The following is a 19,401-nucleotide window of genomic DNA, read 5'->3' as shown; positions in this document are numbered from 1 at the left end:
CACCAACCATTTTGGACTTTGATACCTATGTCTGGCTGATTTTCATTCATTGAAGTACTATCATTTAGCAGTCCATTAGTTACATCTGACAATGAATGTTGGTTTCCATGTTGTGGGCTACTTATCTCTTATGAGTACAGTTTTCTCTATTTTACATGTTTTTAAAGTTTTTTTTACATTTTTTCATATTACTGGGTATTTTAGCATCCGCTACTCTTTCACAATTCATTGTTGTCCAGATGTCAGCTGAGAATGAGGCTCCAGTGCCTTGAAACTGGTTGTGATCTGATGATAAGAAGGTTAGGCACAGCTGAAACAGCTTCTTAATTCCCAAGATGATTAGTCACAGCTGTGGTTGCCCTGTCTACAAGCTTACACGATCACTATTATTTGTAATCTTATATCATTTTGAATCTGTAAATATCTGTGGAGTGAAATTGCTCATATTTTGCTTTCAATAAGCCAGAAAAAGGACAATATCAATCTGAGCCTTTTTCATATACAAATATTGATCTTTTGGAATTGTTGTTGTACTAGTAAGACTGAGTGGAGCATTGCAGCACACTGGAAACTACATCCACATCTAAGTTCATGTTAGCTTTCACATTAAGTGTGAGGATGGTTTTTGGCATTAGTAATGGTTGATGACATTTGTATCTAATATGATCTACTCGTTCTTGGACATGTCTTGGTGTTCAAAAACTGCTATTTGACTGTAGAGTGTCCAATTTTCCTGCTTGAGCAGTAACTGTGTAAATAACCACACAGAGCACCCTTTTTTTATGGTATAATAACTCGATGCAGAAGCCACAACACAAGTGGACACCTGCAACTCTACAACTGTGCTGAGATGACAATGGCAGGAGAGCAGAATGGGAGAACTACCATGGTGGGCAATCTTGTGCCAATGACAGAGTATGTCTGATGTCCTGTATTCATAAGAGCTGTATCTACTGCCTGTAAAAGGCTATATATTACTAAATACCTACTGTACATGGCACCAGAATGCGGGTAGACCAGAGAGGGAAGTATTTTTAATGTGACAGCTAATATCTCAACTTTCAATTTGCTAATAATGTATGTTGGTTTTTTTTTTGGGGGGGGGGGGTGTTTAGGAACTAAACAGCTAGGGCTGACACAGTACCAGATTAAATAATACTATCTACGCTGGTGGAGAGAAGAGTAAAGTGGAAAGGCTAATATTGTAATGAACACCAGTATGACAGACAACATTAAACCAAGGTGTGAGAAATAATTAGGTCAGTAGGTGGGTGGCCTCATCACATATCTCCCACAACCTTTCCACCCCCATCTGATATAATTATAGTGCTGAAGGTGGGAATAAAACCCACTATCTGAGGAAGGATAAAAACTGGTTCAACTGTTCTTTCAACATCGGCTACTATCAAGAATAAAGAATGTTTGATGTCTTGCCTTCATCAGAGAGCTATATGAAGAGTCTATTAAAGTACAACAGGGTGTGCCAAAAAACAAGGGCTAACAGTAATTAACACACAATAAAAGAAGGATGCCCAGGGCAGCTAGTGGGGGAGAGGAAGATAGAGTTGATCCCCTCATGGCCCAGTACGTAGTGAGAGGCACCCAAGCCCAAACTATTTAGCAAGTCAGATGATCAGGAAACTGTTGTACAGTGATTGCATATATGTGCAGAAGTTGGTTTCATGAGAACTGAAGAGATAAGATACCTGCTTCAACAAAGAGACTGTCTATGGGACTAGTCAAGAAAGTATCAGTGATCAGTCTTACCTCACTTTGATGTATTGGGTCCAATAATTTCAAAGCCAATGGTGCTGCTAAGCTGTAAACCTGGCAATGACAGTCCAGTCAGGATGAGACCAGAGTCCACTGCACACTAAGTAGTGTGACCCATACTCCATGAGGAATGGGGGGGGACAAGCAAGCAGACAGCATTAATATTTCTCATGCAGTTAGTCAGCTTTTTATCAAAGAAGAGTCCCAAGAAACAAAGCTGCACAATAATATCCAAGCACTAGCTACCCTAATGCAGTTCTAAGTTCGAATGAACCATGGTATGCCGGCAGAAATCCACAGCCTGTATTTTTGGAGTATAAAATTAGAAGTCATTGGATAGGGTCCAATTAGAGACACTTAAGATGGCTTCTTGGAACAGGTGTTCAGCCAAGGCTACAGATTGGGAGTTATACCCCAAGCAAAAGTTGTCGACACACAGAGTGGTGGTAACCAGTGGTCTGTCGGAGGTCACTAGCCCATCGATGGCAATAACAGCGAGTGTGACTCTCAGGACAATGACCTGAGGGATGCCATTAACTTGGACCCATAAAAAGCTGAGTGACATACCAACTTTTAAACCAAAAGAATGGAAAGAATAAGAAGGGATGAAGAAAAATGCTTGAAAACCCACGTCATGAAGCGTAAGTAAAATGTGATAGCATCAAGTGGTGTCGTATGCCTTATGTAGGTCAAAAAAGGCTGCAATGAGGAGTTGACATTTAGAAAAATCCTGTGAGATTGCTGTTTCCAATCTAATCGGTTGATTGGTTGTGGATAGTCCTTCTCGGAAACCACACTTATAGCATGACAGAAGGCCCCATGATTCAAGCAGCACAATCATCAGGCTACCATCATAACAAGTAATTTGCAGAGCACAGCGACGAGGATAATCATTCCGTAGCATGCAATGGACACTGAGTTTTTGCCTGTATTAAGAATTACAAAGGTGATACCATTTTCCCATTCTGAAAATACCTTCTAGCCAAATATAGCTGAAGACCCTGAGTAGATGGAGTCTGCGAGTCATATTCAGATGTTAGATCATCTTATTATGAATCGAACTGCGGCCTGCAGCCACATCACGAAACAAATCAAAAAAAGCCCGAAGCAGTTCCCAGTCATGGTTCATTCTATAATTCAGGGTTACACAGGGTTAAAAACTAAGGTGATGTATCCAACTTGTCTTTTACGCATTCAGAAAGTAGCTGGCGAAGTAAAGGTTGCAGACGCTGTTACACAGTAATCCATGAGTGTTCAGATAGAACCGATGCATCAGTAGAAATACCACTATGAAGAAGAAGAAGACCTGGAACAGTAGCTGATCTTCGGCAGCCCAGTAGACTACAGAGCTTGGCCACCACCTGAGATGAAGAGGCATATGTTCCCAATGAGAAGACATAGCATGCCCAGCATTTCTTCTAACTACACTTAATGAAGTAGCAAGCCTTTGCACAGAGCCTCTTAAAAGCACTGGGTGAAGTATGTGAAAGATGTCATTCAAGATGTTGCAGGGCCCTTCAATGATCATAAATTGCTGTTGCACTGTTGTTGGCCCACTATAGTACAAGTGGCAGAGGGTGTCCAAATAAAGAAGGATAGTAGTTCCAGTGACATGAGTGATCTCAACATATTCATCTCCGAAAACCTCGTCTACAGGGACTGATGGAGAGGGGATAATGGCGACAGTACACATTTACTACTGCCAGATGACCCTTTGGAGAGCCCAAGATGGAAACTGATCCATCTGGTGGTGACAAGTAAATGACAGGATCACCAGAAAGAGATTATGGTCACAAAGATTGCCACTTAGTGAAAATTTTAGTGAAGCCACAAGATTAGGGAAAAAAGATTGTAAGATCGATAGCTGAAAAGGTGTCACGGGCGGCATTGGAGTGGGTAGGGGTATCATCGCTGAGAACGGAAAGATCAGGATAAAAAAAAAGTTGGTCAATCAAAAGACCTCTACCTCCGCATGGATTGTGTATATTCAAATCCCCAAGTTGGAGAAAGGGGGAGAAGAGTTGTTGGCCATCTCACAGTATGCAAGTGTTCTAACTGGGGGCAAACAGGCATCGCAAATCATGACAAAATAAAACACCTACAGCCGTCCTTATGATTTTATTTTGTTGCTACCAGTTTCAACACTTCAGTGCGTCATCTTCAGGCTGTTTATGATGTGGTACATGTTGATATGAGCCCCATACATAACACACCAGTTGCCAGCATTACTAGATATGCAGATAATGTGTCAGCACTCCAGCCATCAACTGCCAACTTGAAACTGGTAGCAACAAAATTAAATAAAATAATAAGGAGGCTGTAGGTGCTTTATTTTGTCACAATAGTAAACAGCCGTCTTCCCAGAGACCTCTTGCCAAAAGAATGGACATACAAAAGGCATCGCAAATGGTGACCAGTGGTGTCGTTCACACTCATACTGCAATTGCTTATAATGTGATATGGAAGGCAATTCAGTCACCAACAACATATGTTCGAACCACCATACAGACCCTTCCAGATGCTCTCTAGAGGCCAAAACTGTTCCAACAGAAGGCATGGTAACCTCAAAAGGTTGGAGAATGATCATTACTGAAACTGTTTCATGGGTGGCAACAAGAGGACAGTGGTCACATCCCACAATTACTATGTCACTTGTGTGTGTAGAACAACATCGACGAGTTTGAAGTTATGTAGGGGGATCACGTGCCTCTGAGATCACCTGAAGAGCCTTGTCCCAAAATTTCTTTTTTTTTTTTTCCTTAACTACTTTACAGGACTAGGACTTTGGTGATTGCTTATCCAGTGTGGGGGTAGAAACCGAAGGGGATTGGGAAGACCTGTGACCCGTAGTCTGTGGTTCCATCAACCACTGGCTGGTGCCGGGTTGTTTGTCTGCTGGTTTCAGAATGAAGGGTTACCCTAAAGGGAGCTCTGTCACTAGCAGACAATGGAGAGGGATGCTGCTTCTCTGGATATGTGTGGTTAGTCATGGTCCCCAAAGATGGTGCTACAGGAACTACAGGAGAAAGGCCTATTTACCCCAGTGAGCTAATTTACACATACAACTAGTAGAGGTGAATGTTGAGCAATTGGAGGGAGTAAGTGCTCCAAGTACTGACAAGACTAGCCCATAATACTGACAAAATCCAATATCATTGGGACTGGATATAAGAAATCTATATTTTCCAGGCTTCAAAGTAAGAGAGGCGATCGGAGACCTTTAAGTCCCTTAGATAATGTAGCACTCTTTGGGGATTGGGGAGAATGTTCATCTCTGCAATTGACACAGAATGGTTGTTGCTCAAATGGTGAGTTTTCATGAAGCCGACAAATACAACTTCCAGACATTGGGTTGTACACACAACAGGAAGACATATGCCCGAAGTGTTAGTAGGATCAGAAGTATGGCTTCACATCACAACGGAAAACAATGAATTTAACATTCTTAGAAATTCTAATCCCTTTCAAAGGCAATGAATGCTCCAGTGTTGACCTCGTTGTCTAGGAGGCCTCAACATCCATTAAATGTGAAGTGGACCCCTCTCCAAGTTTTTGAGTAATTCCTCATCCATTTGCAGTGTTTTAAACTTTAACTACCTGAGAGAGCTTCCATGAAAACAAGTGATCACAGGATAATGAAACTTTGTGGAAACATTTGTAAGGACATGCAGAAAAAAAATAACAAATAAATTATTGGAAGTAACACATTTTATTTCTGCATGAGAAGGTAACATTTGTTACTTGCATGCCACATTTACCTTTCAGGTTAAAAATATTGCTCAATGTGATGGCCCCCTGTATTCAAGATGGCTTGGAATGACATTAGAGGTACCATTTCACAACTGTTCACAGAACTTTTCGAACGATGGACCAAGGAATGTTCAGCTGTCATGACACAGCTCGTGTACCGATTGAAGATCGTACATCGCATCCAGCACCCACAGCCCTGGTAATTGTATCTCATTCAGCAATTTGTGGCATAATTGGCTGATAGCCTCTACCAGGAGCAGTTCCAAAATCACCAGTTAATTCAAACTTCTGAATTGTGTTCTGCAATCCCAGTGTGGGAAGAGGATATCTCTGTATTCCTGTAATGCGTTGAGACTCGTGAAGAGCAGCACTATTATTATTGTTTAGATAAAACTGCTTCACAACTGAAGCCCTGCTTGCCTTGTCCAGACCATATTGACTGTCTGCACATGTAATGCACACTGGTGCTTGTGTTTCAACTTTGTGTCACCATACCAGTACTGGCACCTAAACGTAAGTAAAGACACTAACACTACTAAGAACGAAAATTCTGTAGTGCACAATCTGAACATTATTCCTATAAATTTGGATACCCATACAGTAGATAGTTTTACGTTAAACTGGCTTGAGTAGTGAAACTTTAATTATAGCCACCCTCTACTAGTAAAAAATTAAGCCTCGTACTATTTTCAGGCTCTTATGTGATGTTATGTTCATATGCCTGTCACCAAGTTTCTTGCAAGAGAGGAACACGACAGAACCATTTCATAGATTAATGTCAGAAGAGATCTCCCCTAATACATTTTTTATGGTATCTACCAATAATATCACGTTAGCAGTTACGAAGAACCCTTCTATTAGTCCAGGAACTAAGAGGGGTAAGTTACTGCACTCTGCTTGCTTTTGCTTGTCTTCCCATGGTTGTGGCTAAGGAGGGGAAGTTCTTGGAGACACAATGATATGTACTGAAGAATTCGTATCTGTATGGATTGGCTGCTGGAGCCATACAGCTACCAGCTGATAAACTCTGGTCTTTTCACTGTGTGAGATATCTGCAACGATGCAACCTACTCTGGCCGAGGGCTCTCCCCTTGGGTGCAACCCAGTCAGAGCAATGCCCACCTGACTTGATGGCAACTGTCCGGAGTCTCGGTGCCCCAAACAGACAGGCTCCTACTCCTCAGCAAGTGCGGAGAGTTAACAGCTCGGGCATCAATAGTGCATTCCCTGTGTAGTCAGGGGGTTACCACCGTGCGGGTACCTGACGACCCCTCACATGGACTGGCTACCATGCCGGGTGTTGGGCAATCTTCCCCGCACGGCCCGCACTTCTGTAAAAAAAATTTGAAAAAGTCGATGTCAAACCCAAATGTGGGGACCAAACATCAGTTGACCGAAATAAGTGTTTAAAGCAATAATCAATGTCCTACGAACAAGCTATGTAATCAACAGGCATCTGTCCTACAGTCCAAGTCTGAGAAAAGATACAGAAGAGAGTAGGACTGCAGCACATAAAAGGAAGAAGAACTGCAATGGCTCGGGGTCCCATTCTCGCCATGCACATACTTACAAAAGAGTTGAGAGTCCCCTGGCGGGAGATTGTTTTCTGGTGGATATACTGAGCACACCGTGAAATTTTCTTATGGGCTCGTATCATTGCAGTAAACTTGAGAAATCAGAGTCAAAGGCAAAGTACGAATTTTCTAATTCCGTCACACTGACATTCGTCCTTTCACTAATAAGGTCATTCTTTCAGTAGAGTTAGTTCTGAACCTGCATCTAAGTCTATACTATGCATGCCATCTTATAGTAAGTGACAGAGAGAACTTCCAGAATCGCTAGATTTTTCTCCCTTTCCCTTCTGTATCCATAATGGTTGATGGGAAGAGTGACTGACAGTAAACTTCTACATGTGCTTTAATTTCTCTTATGTTCTCATTGTGTCTCTCTCTCCCCCCTCCTCTCTCCCCCCCCCCCTTTCTCCAATTACTTTAGGAAACTGTATTATTTTACAAATTGTCATTTGAGTTTCATATACAGTAAACAAGAAGGTACAAAGTGGTAGAACTGCAATACATATTACAAAGTTACCTAGTTTTACGAGTCATGTAAACAAATCTAAGCCAAAGACAAAAGTAGGAAGCACAAAAATAATAATAGTTAGCCAGTTACAGTAACACACAAAAAAACTACAAAAAATGTAGCAACTGAGGAATAAAAAAGACCCGAATTGGTCTGTGTGACGAGGAAGGGATGAAAACTACAAACCAGCTAACAAATGAAAATTCTGCTGACTGGTAAGACTGTAAGGACTCCAACAAAAACTCAACTCCAAACAGATAAACAAACTTTATGAAGATGGTAATGGTTACTGAACATAATATCTCTAAAGTTTTTATTACAGACCATGAAGAAGAGGAATATAAATGAAGAAGGATATATTACATGAGAACAGGTTCAAAGTAACACCAAGCAAACAGGGAAAGCACTGCCAAATTAAGAACATTATTAATTGTGGCTAGTAAAAAGATGACTGCTTGCCTGTGAGATGGATAAGAAATAAGATTTTCTGTAACAACAATACCAAATGTAATTCTGAAGATGTGCAAAATCTTCAGGTGACTACAAGAAACAAATTCACCTGAAGCAAAAGAAATTTTTTACATATTTTCTGTAGATGAACAACGGACATTTTGGACATTAAATGGTCAGAGTTTTTTCGCTTTCCCATTTTTACTGAAAACTTTGTTTTAGAGTACTAATGTACTTTGGACTAAGCAATAAAATACTAATTTTACATTTTGAAAGAGAATAGAAGAAATTTTTACAAAAGTGAGGAAAGTTAAAATTCAAATGAGAGAAGTGCGCATGAGTGTGGAAAAACAGCAATGAGTAAAAAGATATGGGTGGTACTGTTGAGTTAAAGAGGAAACTTCAATTATATGCTGCTGACAAAACTTTCAATGAAAGATCTGTCAAACAGAAGTCAAAATAGATGCCTCATTTCCATTCTTTGGGCACACTCATACATACATCTCTTACTTAAATTTTAACTTCCCTCAATTTTTGGAAAAGTTTCTTCTTTTTTCCAGCAAAAGATAAAAATCAGTATTGTACTGTTAATTCCATAACATATTACTACTTCTGTAAATAGATTATTCAGTAAAAACTCTAAGACAGGTAATGGGTCTGAACATTCAATCTCCAAAATGAGTGAATATTCACATATGTTTGGTTGGAAATTCTGTGCATCAACTGGGCTCCTGATTTAACAAATGAGGACTGTTGGCAATTCAAAAATGTGCATACTAGCCTGCCAATACACTATTTTATTACTAGACTCAAGTTTATTACATATTTTTATGGAGCTCAAGTCTTATCATAAAATATGGTCAATGGAAGAAAATGGGAAGATGACAGTAATGATTTCTGCAGATAATATAAATGGGATGCAATACAATATTGCCCTGCCAAAATTGTACCGAGTGCTTACCTTGTACCTTGGAGGAAACTCTGTAGTATGTGTAACAGCTCACACAGAAGCTGAGATGAATAAAATGAGGTGGCATTATGTCCACAGTGGAACATGAGTATTTCTGCACCAGTGCCTTCTTCAATGAAACCAGTGAGGTTTGCAGCAAGTTTTTATGTTGTACTTTCGGTATATTATACATCATGTGTGGTCATTGGAATTGATGTCTGGGGAATCTGAGGGTCATGAGAAATGTTTAACATCACTATCATTGTCCTTAAATCATGCATGTAGAATTCAAACAATGTCAGCATGGCAACACTGTAAGAATAGATTGTAAGAATTAAGGAAAAGTGTACAACCTCAACAAAAAAAAATCCATTTTTTTTTTTTAAGATTACTGTCAAGGGACCATCAATAATAATCATAACAACTTAACACATGTATCAAGATAGCTGCTCATTTCCAATCGTGTGATCTATATGCAATATATCTAAAACATTCCTCCAAATGTTTTAAAACTGACCACAATCACTAACGTGAATCAGTGTAAATACACAACAAAAACTTCCAAAATTGAACTATCCACCCAGTTTTTGAAATCAATGATTTCTTTTGTGATGAGAAATAGTAAGATGACAAAACAGTACAGAAGAAGTCACAGTGGATTAAAGGCATCTTTCAGAATAAAAAATTGGTTGTTGAATCTTTAGATTCAGTATTTACTCCAAGTGTTTATTTCAATCACATGAAAATGTCTATATCTAGCACCCACTCTCTAGTTCTTATATTTAATTAGGTGTGAAAATTTAATTTGGAGTTACCCAAATATATTTGAATGGTACATGTAATGTGACATGGCTCATATAGAAACAGAAAATTTTCGGTTTAGACTTCATGTGGAAGAGCTATAGATTACTAGTAACAAATAATGGGATGCAAATAAGTGGATAAGTAAATAAAATTTATAGACCTAGTTCTAATTACATGGAAGGCTTCATTCCCATTTACACTATGGTAGGAATATTAGTGGTTTGAATCACACATCCGGTAATATACACCCACATGTAAACCTAGTCAGTGTAGGTAAGGATAATCAGTGAGAAGATTGTTAACATAAATAATCTGTGTGAAGTCAAATGAGTCAACAGTTTCATGTTGAGAGATGGCGTAGATGTATTTCATTATTAAAAAAATAAAAATAAAAGAGGCACTATACTTAGTTCAAGAATGTAATATACACCAAGTGTTTAAAAAGTTACACGATTTGTTTTATTCCTTGTGTATAAATGATGTAAATACAGCAAGTCAGTTGTGAGCAACCAGTGTTAAGTAGTGGACATTCAGATGTAATGTGCCAATGCTGTTGTGTTACAAAACTGTAAAAATCATTAAATCAAGGGGTCAAGACATTGTCCAGAATGTTTTGAAGAGAAAAGTGTGAATAATGTTTGTACTGCATACCTCAAGTCCCAAACAAAAACAATAAAATGTGGACCCCTGCCATGATTTGACTGATATGCAAAACAGACATTTCTTTTCTAGAAAAAAATCATCGTGGGCGATGAGATTTGATGTTACCAATATGAATCTACGACTACTATAGGACGTAATGCAGAAATTCACATAAAGGATAAATGTTTTGATGACAAAACTGACATTCCAGACAATGTGACGCACGAGTTGAACAAGCTCCCAAAGAGGAACTTTTCCAATAGTTTCACATGGTTGGACAAACATTCATGTACAGCATCTGAAGCATTAAAACCACCACCATAACTTTTCTTTTTTGTTACTCCAGTCTTGAAAGTTTTTGAACTGATGGGACATATTTTAGGATACACCTGCACAAAATGCAACAAACATCTGAATTCCCAGATTTAAAATGTGTGTGCCATAAGTAATATTAATTTGACACTCGCTCAGTATTCACTATTTTCAGTCTTTTAAAGTCTTCCAGACTCAGGAATTCAGCTAAGGCTATTTGTTGCCTTGTACTTTAACATACAAACGTCTACCATTAAATTTAAAGAAAGATAATGAAAACAAAGTTAAGCCACATAAATTTCTTCATCTCTACTAAACACCGCTGACTGTTTCGAATGTACAGCATTGAGCACTGATGTACAATTGCAACAGTAATGTATTCTTCAGTAAACAAAAGTTAACATATGCCCTCAACTTGTAACCATCTCAAAATCTGTTTCTCTGGCTACATGCTAATTAAATAGGGGCTATTAGAAATAAGTTAATGCTCTTTTGGTCCAATCCAATAAATAATTATTGTACATCAATAACCAAAACATGGAATACCATCAACACTCATTTTGCAATTACAATTAATATACAGACTAGCTACTAAATTGTATCACAAACATGTTTCTGTTGCTCAGTTCATATATAAAATAAGTTAACATCATGACACACACACAATAATTTAATACTAATTCACCCTTCTCAATATTAAATGACAGATGTTATCTTCGAAGGACACCATTGTTTACTTCAGTTAAAAACCTAATTTTAAGTCCTGCAGTACAAGAACTGAAGACTGCTATCTCACTGAATGTGAACAAACAACATTCAATGGTACCCTTGATGTCATCGGGTAATCAGAACTCAATAAATAGTTCTTTCCAGATTTTCATTACCAAATTATGGGCATAAATACAGAAAAGAAGCAGGATTCATTATAAGAACATTAACATGGAAAGATACTTCATTAAGAGCACAAGAACTCAATTTACACATATCCAAAACCCAACAGTCATGGAATTTCCATTTCATCCATGATAATTTTGAAATCACAAATAGGACTCTTAACTACTCTTGTATGTAATTGATATATATCAACACCACCACAGGTGAACTGTAACTTGACTATGGACCTATGAAAGCAACTGGACTGTAACAACGAACATAGAACTTATATCCTTAGTCAACAGCAGGTTATTGACGAGCTAATTTTTTTCTTTTTTCCATAAAACAGCGTTTGGCTTTGAGGATGTCATTTACAACTTTCAACAGAAAATGTCCTGTTTGAAAAGTGAAGTCTAAAGAAGACACTGACAATTGTGATACATTCTTACAAGCTAGCTGCATTACTTATTTGAGAAATTTTGTAGAAATAATTAACAAATGATCAAAAAATGCATTACAAGAGGTTGTACAGTATTTCCACTAAAACACCAAGTGGGAAAAACATAGCTACTTATACACAGGTGAAATAATCCAACAGCAGGCAAGATAGCCTGATAAAGCCAAGGGAAAAAGCTACATCTGTAACAGTCTGGTGTACAACTAATCAACATTAACACAAAAGAGGAAACAGTGTTATTTTATTCACCTAGATACATCAGTTAGGTAAGTACACTTTAGTGATAAGATATTTTCCAGTAAACAGAAGTTACCTTCTGTCTCCAACTTTCAACCACAGCAAAATCCCATTCTCAGGTTAGGTATTAGTTAAACAAGGGTAGCTGCATTTTTATATCTGTAAAGTTGTACTGAGAGAGTGAGTACTTGAGCCAGAGTAAGAGCAATAGCCCAAAAGCCAGTTAACCTCTTTGTTGTGTATGCACACATCAATAAATTATAGGTGAGTGGTTGCAATTTTATTTGTCAGCTACAAAAGTAATTGAAAAAGGGCTGCATTGCTCATATACTGGAGCCTCGGGAATTAATGGTATAGGTTGCTTCCATTTACTTCAACATGAGGAAATGTGGTGCAATTTCTTAATATAAGTCGTTGGTCACAGGGGAACACAAAGTGTAATTTGATGACTCTAGTTTTGAAACAATGTGAGGTCTCAAAAGAAGACCAAGGGAGATCACCCACAACAAATACAGCCAGAGGTGATCATAGCCTCTTGTCCATAATGCACAGAAATATATGGCACAATATAGCCCAATACCACAGGTCCTGAAGACAATGAACAAGAGTAAATTGTAGATGAAGCACAGTAAATGGACCCTTTTTGTCATGTTATGAATTATGATTTAATACTGGGCCTGACAATAGAAATTTTTACTTTTGAAAGGAAAATAATCTCTCAAGAAATGAATTGTGGCTATGTCACTAAGTATAAGTTTCAGAAAGAATTTGCATTTCAAATCTGTGTGTATGCAAAACACTCATTTACTCAAGTGACTGACTGATGGTATGGACAAAAATAAGTGTTAGCAGATGTCCAGGCTGCCCATCAATGGAAACAGTTCTCTGATAGGTCAGTGGTACAAGTACAAGAAACACAAGTTGATGTCATAGCCATTTTTTCCTATGTAGACTGCTGTTTTATGAATGTATTAATAGTCTCATCAAATCCATGCCAAAAGGTGAGACAGCAGTCAACTGCCATGGTGATCAAATAACTTATATTAATGGCTATTAATGATGGTTCCTTTACTTGTTTCTGAGCTATTCCAATGCATCAAAATCTATCCTCTCATGCTCTAATATTATGTGTGGATTTCAGAAAGCAAGTCACAGATGTTGTCCCACTTAGTGTGCAACAAGTGTGACACATTGCCAAAGAATACATGTCCATGTTTCCTGGAGACATAGTTCTGCCGTGGTGCGAGTAAAAGGTGCATCACAGTATGGGAGTGAAATGGCAGGAAAACTGTATATGTATTCAAAAGCCGAAGTAAATGGGACACTCCAATTCTTGTTGTCAAAACTTCTAAATTGCACACAGATTCACCTCAAAATTCTGGCAGTGTACGGATCAAATGCGATGTCGTCCAGCCAGTGAAATAGTGCCAACAATTTGACCAAGGTCACAAAGATGTGGGTGATACTACCTGGAAGTTCACATCTTTTTGATGACAAGGTTGTTATCACAGCAGTTTTCAAATGGCTCTGTGACCAAAAAGTGGATTTCTATTGCTGAGGAACTGAACAACTGGTAGAACATTCCAACCATTGCACATCAAGACCTGTTGACTGTCTGGAAAAATAGTGTCATGTATCTGTATCACTATGAAGTGTAGTGCAGCACTGGCCATTCAATAAAAGTTACTTGCCCTGCTATAATAATGTGTAACTTACATCTTAAAGTTCCCTCGTATATATACAAGAAGTGCAAGGCCCTTATGTAAAGTAGTCAAGTTTATTAAGCTGTATCTTACAAGTACCTTGTACCATATCACCTTTAACAGTGAACTAAAAGCATACTTCTGTAATATGTAATATGTTATATTTCACTTGAGCCTGTAATAGTTCTGACCAGTCCAAGTAAGCAGTCTGCAAGCCATAGTGTGTGGCAGAAAATACTTCATAAAATGTGACAATGAGCAGGCCTGGAGAGGCTTAAATGCAAGCTGTGAGTGAATAAAGACAAAATAAGCTTACTGGAAACCTTGGACGTGCTCATAATAGCAGTTATTAATTATAAGAATAAGGATACTAAGTTCCAATGCACAACACCCCAATAAGTGGAAACACCATTGGAAACCACACAAATCTTAAAATACCCTGTAACCCATATATGTTAATATATGTTAATTGTTCCTTTCTTTATAGTTGTCTCTTTCTTCAAAATAGGATACAATAATAATTTAAAAAATTAATGGAATACGTAAAACAGATTGTGTGAACATACTCAGGAAAAGGTAACATTGTACTAGTTACCTAGTACTCATATTATTATCCAGTATAAAAATAAGAGCTCTCTTTCCATAAATCTGTGAAAAAGAGAAACACTCCAACTTCTAAAGACTACTGACCTACACCTCTTTTGCCAGCACCCCAAAGGCAACAAATGAATTATGTTGAAAATTTTCTCGTGGTATATGCATTTCACCTGTATCTTTTGAAAGGCATCATCAGTAGCAAGGTTTGCTTTCAGTTATTCATATTTTCATTAGCACAGCACTAAGTATGAAAACTCATTTACTTCCTGTACAACAGGACAACAAAATTTAAAGATGTTACAACAATTGAATATTAAAAAAACTAACTCTTTAAAGAGTCATTGTTTATACTACATCAACTTGTTTTCAGATCTTCCATGGAGAATAAGTTTCCTTTTCAAGAAAAGTTTACTTTACAAATGGCAAAAATCTGGTAAATCTGCTACACTCATCACTGCAAATTATAAAATAAGGCCAATACTACAAAATAAAAGGTGGTGTACCGGTATTTGGCTTGATAAAATGAGCCAGTTAATAAACAAAAATGGATTACCTTAAGAAAAGAGCTACAGTAATAATGTGTTTAACAATATTTATGTATATGACCATTTCTTCCTGTGTAGTATACCAAACCTTCAATGAACCAAACTGGAAAAATGTGCTACCCACATATGTTATCATACAACTTAAGTAAGAATCAAAGCTCAAATCTTTTAAAAATTGATGTGTACAATTATCACCTGAACTTAAAACCAGAATGGTATAAACTTATAACTGATCATAATGTCCGATATGGGGGATACACCTAGGAGTAAACTGTTCAAAGCCACATGTGACTGTATAGTCTTACTTTCTTGTCCTCTATGTGTCATGTCCTCAGAATCCCATGTTATTGTTGTCAACTTGATGGCACAGATCATAACCCCAACTGCTCAATGTGATTATTCCAGAATATGGTCAAAAATTTGTGAGTAGAAAACTATGTATCAAATGCTGTACTGAATATTTTCAGACTGATTTATCTGGTTGCAAAAAAAAAAGAAGAGAAAAAGAAAAAAAAATTATCACCAAGCAAGTAATCGATACACTAAATATAATGAAAAATATAGTCTCTGAATCACAGATTCATTATTTTCTTGCATTTCAGAGGAACCTCTGGATGGCGGAAAGAAATAATCATTTAGCTTGTATCCCTTCTTTATGAAAACTTAATTTAGAACAAATACTGGTGCATTAAATATTAAAGACTGAAATTCGTTTAAATACACATTAGTGAGCAATTACACTGGAGATAGCTGCCATTTTGAAGTGACAGTTTTCTTGTCACAGCAACTAGTATAACAGGAACACACAATTTATGTGACCCCAATCTTGCCAGGTTTTGGGGATCTGAGCGACAATCACAAATAAAATGGATAAGACATGAGCTCTCAAAACATCTGATTGTGGCTAAATCATCATAGCCAGAAAGACCAGACACTCGAGATGCTCACCCTCACCAGAAGGGCAGTGTTTTCACAACTAATCCCACAAACAGTACCAAACTTGATATGGGTAAAATTGCCACCACCATGGTTTAACTTCATCAGTGTAGGTAACAAGGATCACTGTTCCCTACAGAAGTTATAAAAGTAGACAAACCACACCTTAGAAGGTCCATATTCACAGAATGCTGAACACTAGCATTGGAGCCATTTTACGATTAAGTATATTCATAATGGGACATTGTAGGGCACAAAGATTAGCAATAGTGTAAGACTGCCGTCACAGGATATTTTCAGACTCGAGAAACAAAGTCACGGTACATGACAGGATAGCCCAAATACAAGATATGATTACATCACACCAAGAATAATATTTCTGTCATCAGAGTTGTTTACACATGTGCAAAGGAACCTACACTATGTCTACTACATCAGGACACACAAACATATTTCTGAAATCAGATGTTACACACTATTAGGAAGACATGTAACTCAACTGTTCATCAGTGTTAATTTTCTTTGCAATTATCTCCAGGCTAATTGTCCTGTCACATTTCACAATAAGTGAAACATACATACCTGAGTCAAAGTCGGTGCTTCCACTTGTTTCCATACCAACAGATTGTCCATACTTGTCTGCACAGAAAAAGAAAAGAAAAAAGAAAAAGAATAAATGAATGAATGGATTTATCGGCAAGTTACTGAAAAAATGGAATTAAGTGAATAAAAACTGTTCTTCGTTCATGTTTCTATAAAATATTCTCAACACCTTCACCTCTAGAATAGGATTTTTTTTCCTTCAATAAAATATTTTATTAGTTATGATAAAAATACTAAACATGATGATGTGTAAGTACCGCAACTTATAGAGCTGGAGTCTACACAAGCAGAATTCAATATAAAAGTCTGTACACTGAAAAAATGCACAATGAGCCACAGCCTAAAATTATTAACTAAGAAGGAAAGATTATTTAATTTCCATAACTATAGAAATTTCAACTTAAACTATGTGCTATATCAACTGACCGCTATAGTGTAGCATTTAAAATGGAACTAATTAAAACCCACCATTACATAATTTTTTTTAAAACTTAAATGGTTAAAAGTTTGGAACTGGGCAATAGGGGGCTAGAACTGTTGGGTGATGTAGTGGGAGAACTTAAGCATGGGGCGGTTGGGTAGCAGGAGGAGGGGGAGGGGGTTGAGAGAGGAGATAGAATGTTTAGCAACAAGGCGTGAAGGGCAAGTATTTGTGCTGGTCGTACACAGAAAAGCTCAAATGAAAATGCAGTTATAAGGGTTAATGCTGAAAGCATAGTAGCTTGCCAGGAGAGAGAACAGTGTAGGGAAGAGGAGGGGACTACATAAGAATATCAGCATGAATTAGAACAGTTGAGTATGGCGAGGAGGAAGGAAAGAATTGAGTAGATGGTCTCAGAGAGTTGCTCGTGTTATTCAAGAGGTGCAAAAATGGATGCAGTGCTCGTGTTGCTCAAGGGACACATGAGGGAGAGGGCATTTGTGTTGCCCTAGGAATGTGATGAGGCATCACTGCTCAAGGCGAGGGGGGCGGTGCCTCGATAGGGGGGGGGGGGGGCAGCAATGTGGCTCAGTGGGTGGTGCGGAGGGTGGAGGGGGGGGGCAGCAGATGGCTCGATGGGTGGTGCGGGGGGTGGGGGGCGCAGAAGATGGCTCGATGGCTGGTGGGGGGGGGGGAGGCAGAAGATGGCTCGATGGCTGGTGGGGGGGGGGGGGGGGGGGAGGCAGCAGATGGCTCGATGGCAGGTGGGGGTGGGCAGCAGATGGCTCGACGGCTGGTGGACGGTGGGGGGCAGCAGATCGCTCGATGCCTGTGGTGGGGGAGGGGGGCAGCAGATGGCTCGATGTATGGTGGGGAGGGGGGGGACCAACGCGGTTCGATGGGTGGAGGGAGGGGGCAGCAACGTGGCTCGATGGGTGGAGGGGGGGTCAGCAACGTGGCTCGATGGGTGGAGGGGGGGGGGCAGCAGCGTGGCTCGATGGGTGGAGGGTGGGGGGAAGCAGCGTGGTACGATGGGTGGAGGGTGGGGGGAAGCAGCGTGGTACGATGGGTGGAGGGTGGGGGGAAGCAGCGTGGTACGATGGGTGGTGGGGGGAAGCAGCGTGGTACGATGGGTGGTGGGGGGAAGCAGCGTGGTACGATGGGTGGTGGGGGGAAGCAGCGTGGTACGATGGGTGGTGGGGGGAAGCAGCGTGGTACGATGGGTGGTGGGGGGAAGCAGCGTGGTACGATGGGTGGGGGGGGAAGCAGCGTGGTACGATGGGTGGTGGGGGGAAGCAGCGTGGTACGATGGGTGGGGGGGGGAAGCAGCGTGGTACGATGGGTGGGGGGGGGGAAGCAGCGTGGTACGATGGGTGGGGGGGGGGGGGAAGCAGCGTGGTACGATGGGTGGTGGGGGGAAGCAGCGTGGTACGATGGGTGGTGGGGGGAAGCAGCATGGTACGATGGGTGGTGGGGAGTAGCAGTGTAGTTGAAGTAGATGGTGCGGGGTACAGGATGGTGGTGACACACGTGTCCATGGACAGATAGCTGTGAAATGAGGTGGGGGTGGGGAGGGGGATAAAGAGATGAGAGGAGAGATGTAAAACAGGGTGGAGTAGGGGCGATGTAGGAGAGCTGCAGAAAGAGTTGGGGGAGTAGCAATGATAAAACAGCTGCCGAATGAAGCAAAGAACGACGAGAAGAGAGTAGCGAAACTAGATCGGGGCAATGGGAGGATGTTGCAAAGTGAGGTGGTGGGTGATACAAGAAGAGCTATGGAATGTGGTGTGGGTGATACCAGCATAAGTACGAAACATGGTAGGGGCGATGGGAGCAATGCTATGAAATGTGGTGGGGATATATGGCAGCAGAATGGAATATGTGGTGTGGCAAGGAGGTCATTTCAGTCGACATAAAAGTTTTCTGGGTATGGTACCGCGTAATAATGTATAAAACTACTGCTGTTTGAGAAGATGGAACGTGGGCAGACAGCGGGACCTGAGCAAAATGCCCAGTGATAATGAGTCCAAACTGGTGAGAATAACACCAGTTAGGGAAATTCCCGCTACACCTATGAGAGGATGTCAGCCAAAAATCCACTTGATCTTTGTCCATATATGTGAAAAGGAAGTATGCGGCCCTATGGTAGCGACATATTGCTGTCAATAAATGTTTCTGGCGTTTGATAAGGTAATGGGCCCAGGAATGAAGATGTTTAAAGGCTAAATCATGGTCAAGAGATGGATGCCACTTGGAGGGCACGACTG

At 39.7% G+C, this 19,401-nt stretch overlaps 1 protein-coding gene across 3 annotated transcripts in view; it reads right to left on the bottom strand.

Moving 5' to 3' along the window:
- LOC126299458 (transcriptional activator protein Pur-beta) overlaps positions 1 to 19,401 on the bottom strand; it is a 332,144-nt gene that overhangs the window by 272,824 nt on the left and 39,919 nt on the right. For 2 of the 3 annotated variants that reach the window (XM_049991375.1, XM_049991376.1), the window contains one exon: positions 16,693 to 16,749. The exons of the other annotated variant lie outside the window; for it this stretch is intronic. In XM_049991375.1, the coding sequence (XP_049847332.1) occupies positions 16,693 to 16,749 (57 nt within the window). The remainder of the gene's footprint in view (positions 1 to 16,692; positions 16,750 to 19,401) is intronic. 3 annotated transcript variants of the gene reach the window in all.

Source organism: Schistocerca gregaria, chromosome X, assembly GCF_023897955.1.
Source record: "Schistocerca gregaria isolate iqSchGreg1 chromosome X, iqSchGreg1.2, whole genome shotgun sequence".
Lineage (NCBI taxonomy): Eukaryota > Metazoa > Arthropoda > Insecta > Orthoptera > Acrididae > Schistocerca > Schistocerca gregaria.
This window is presented reverse-complemented; position numbering and strand designations above follow the sequence as displayed.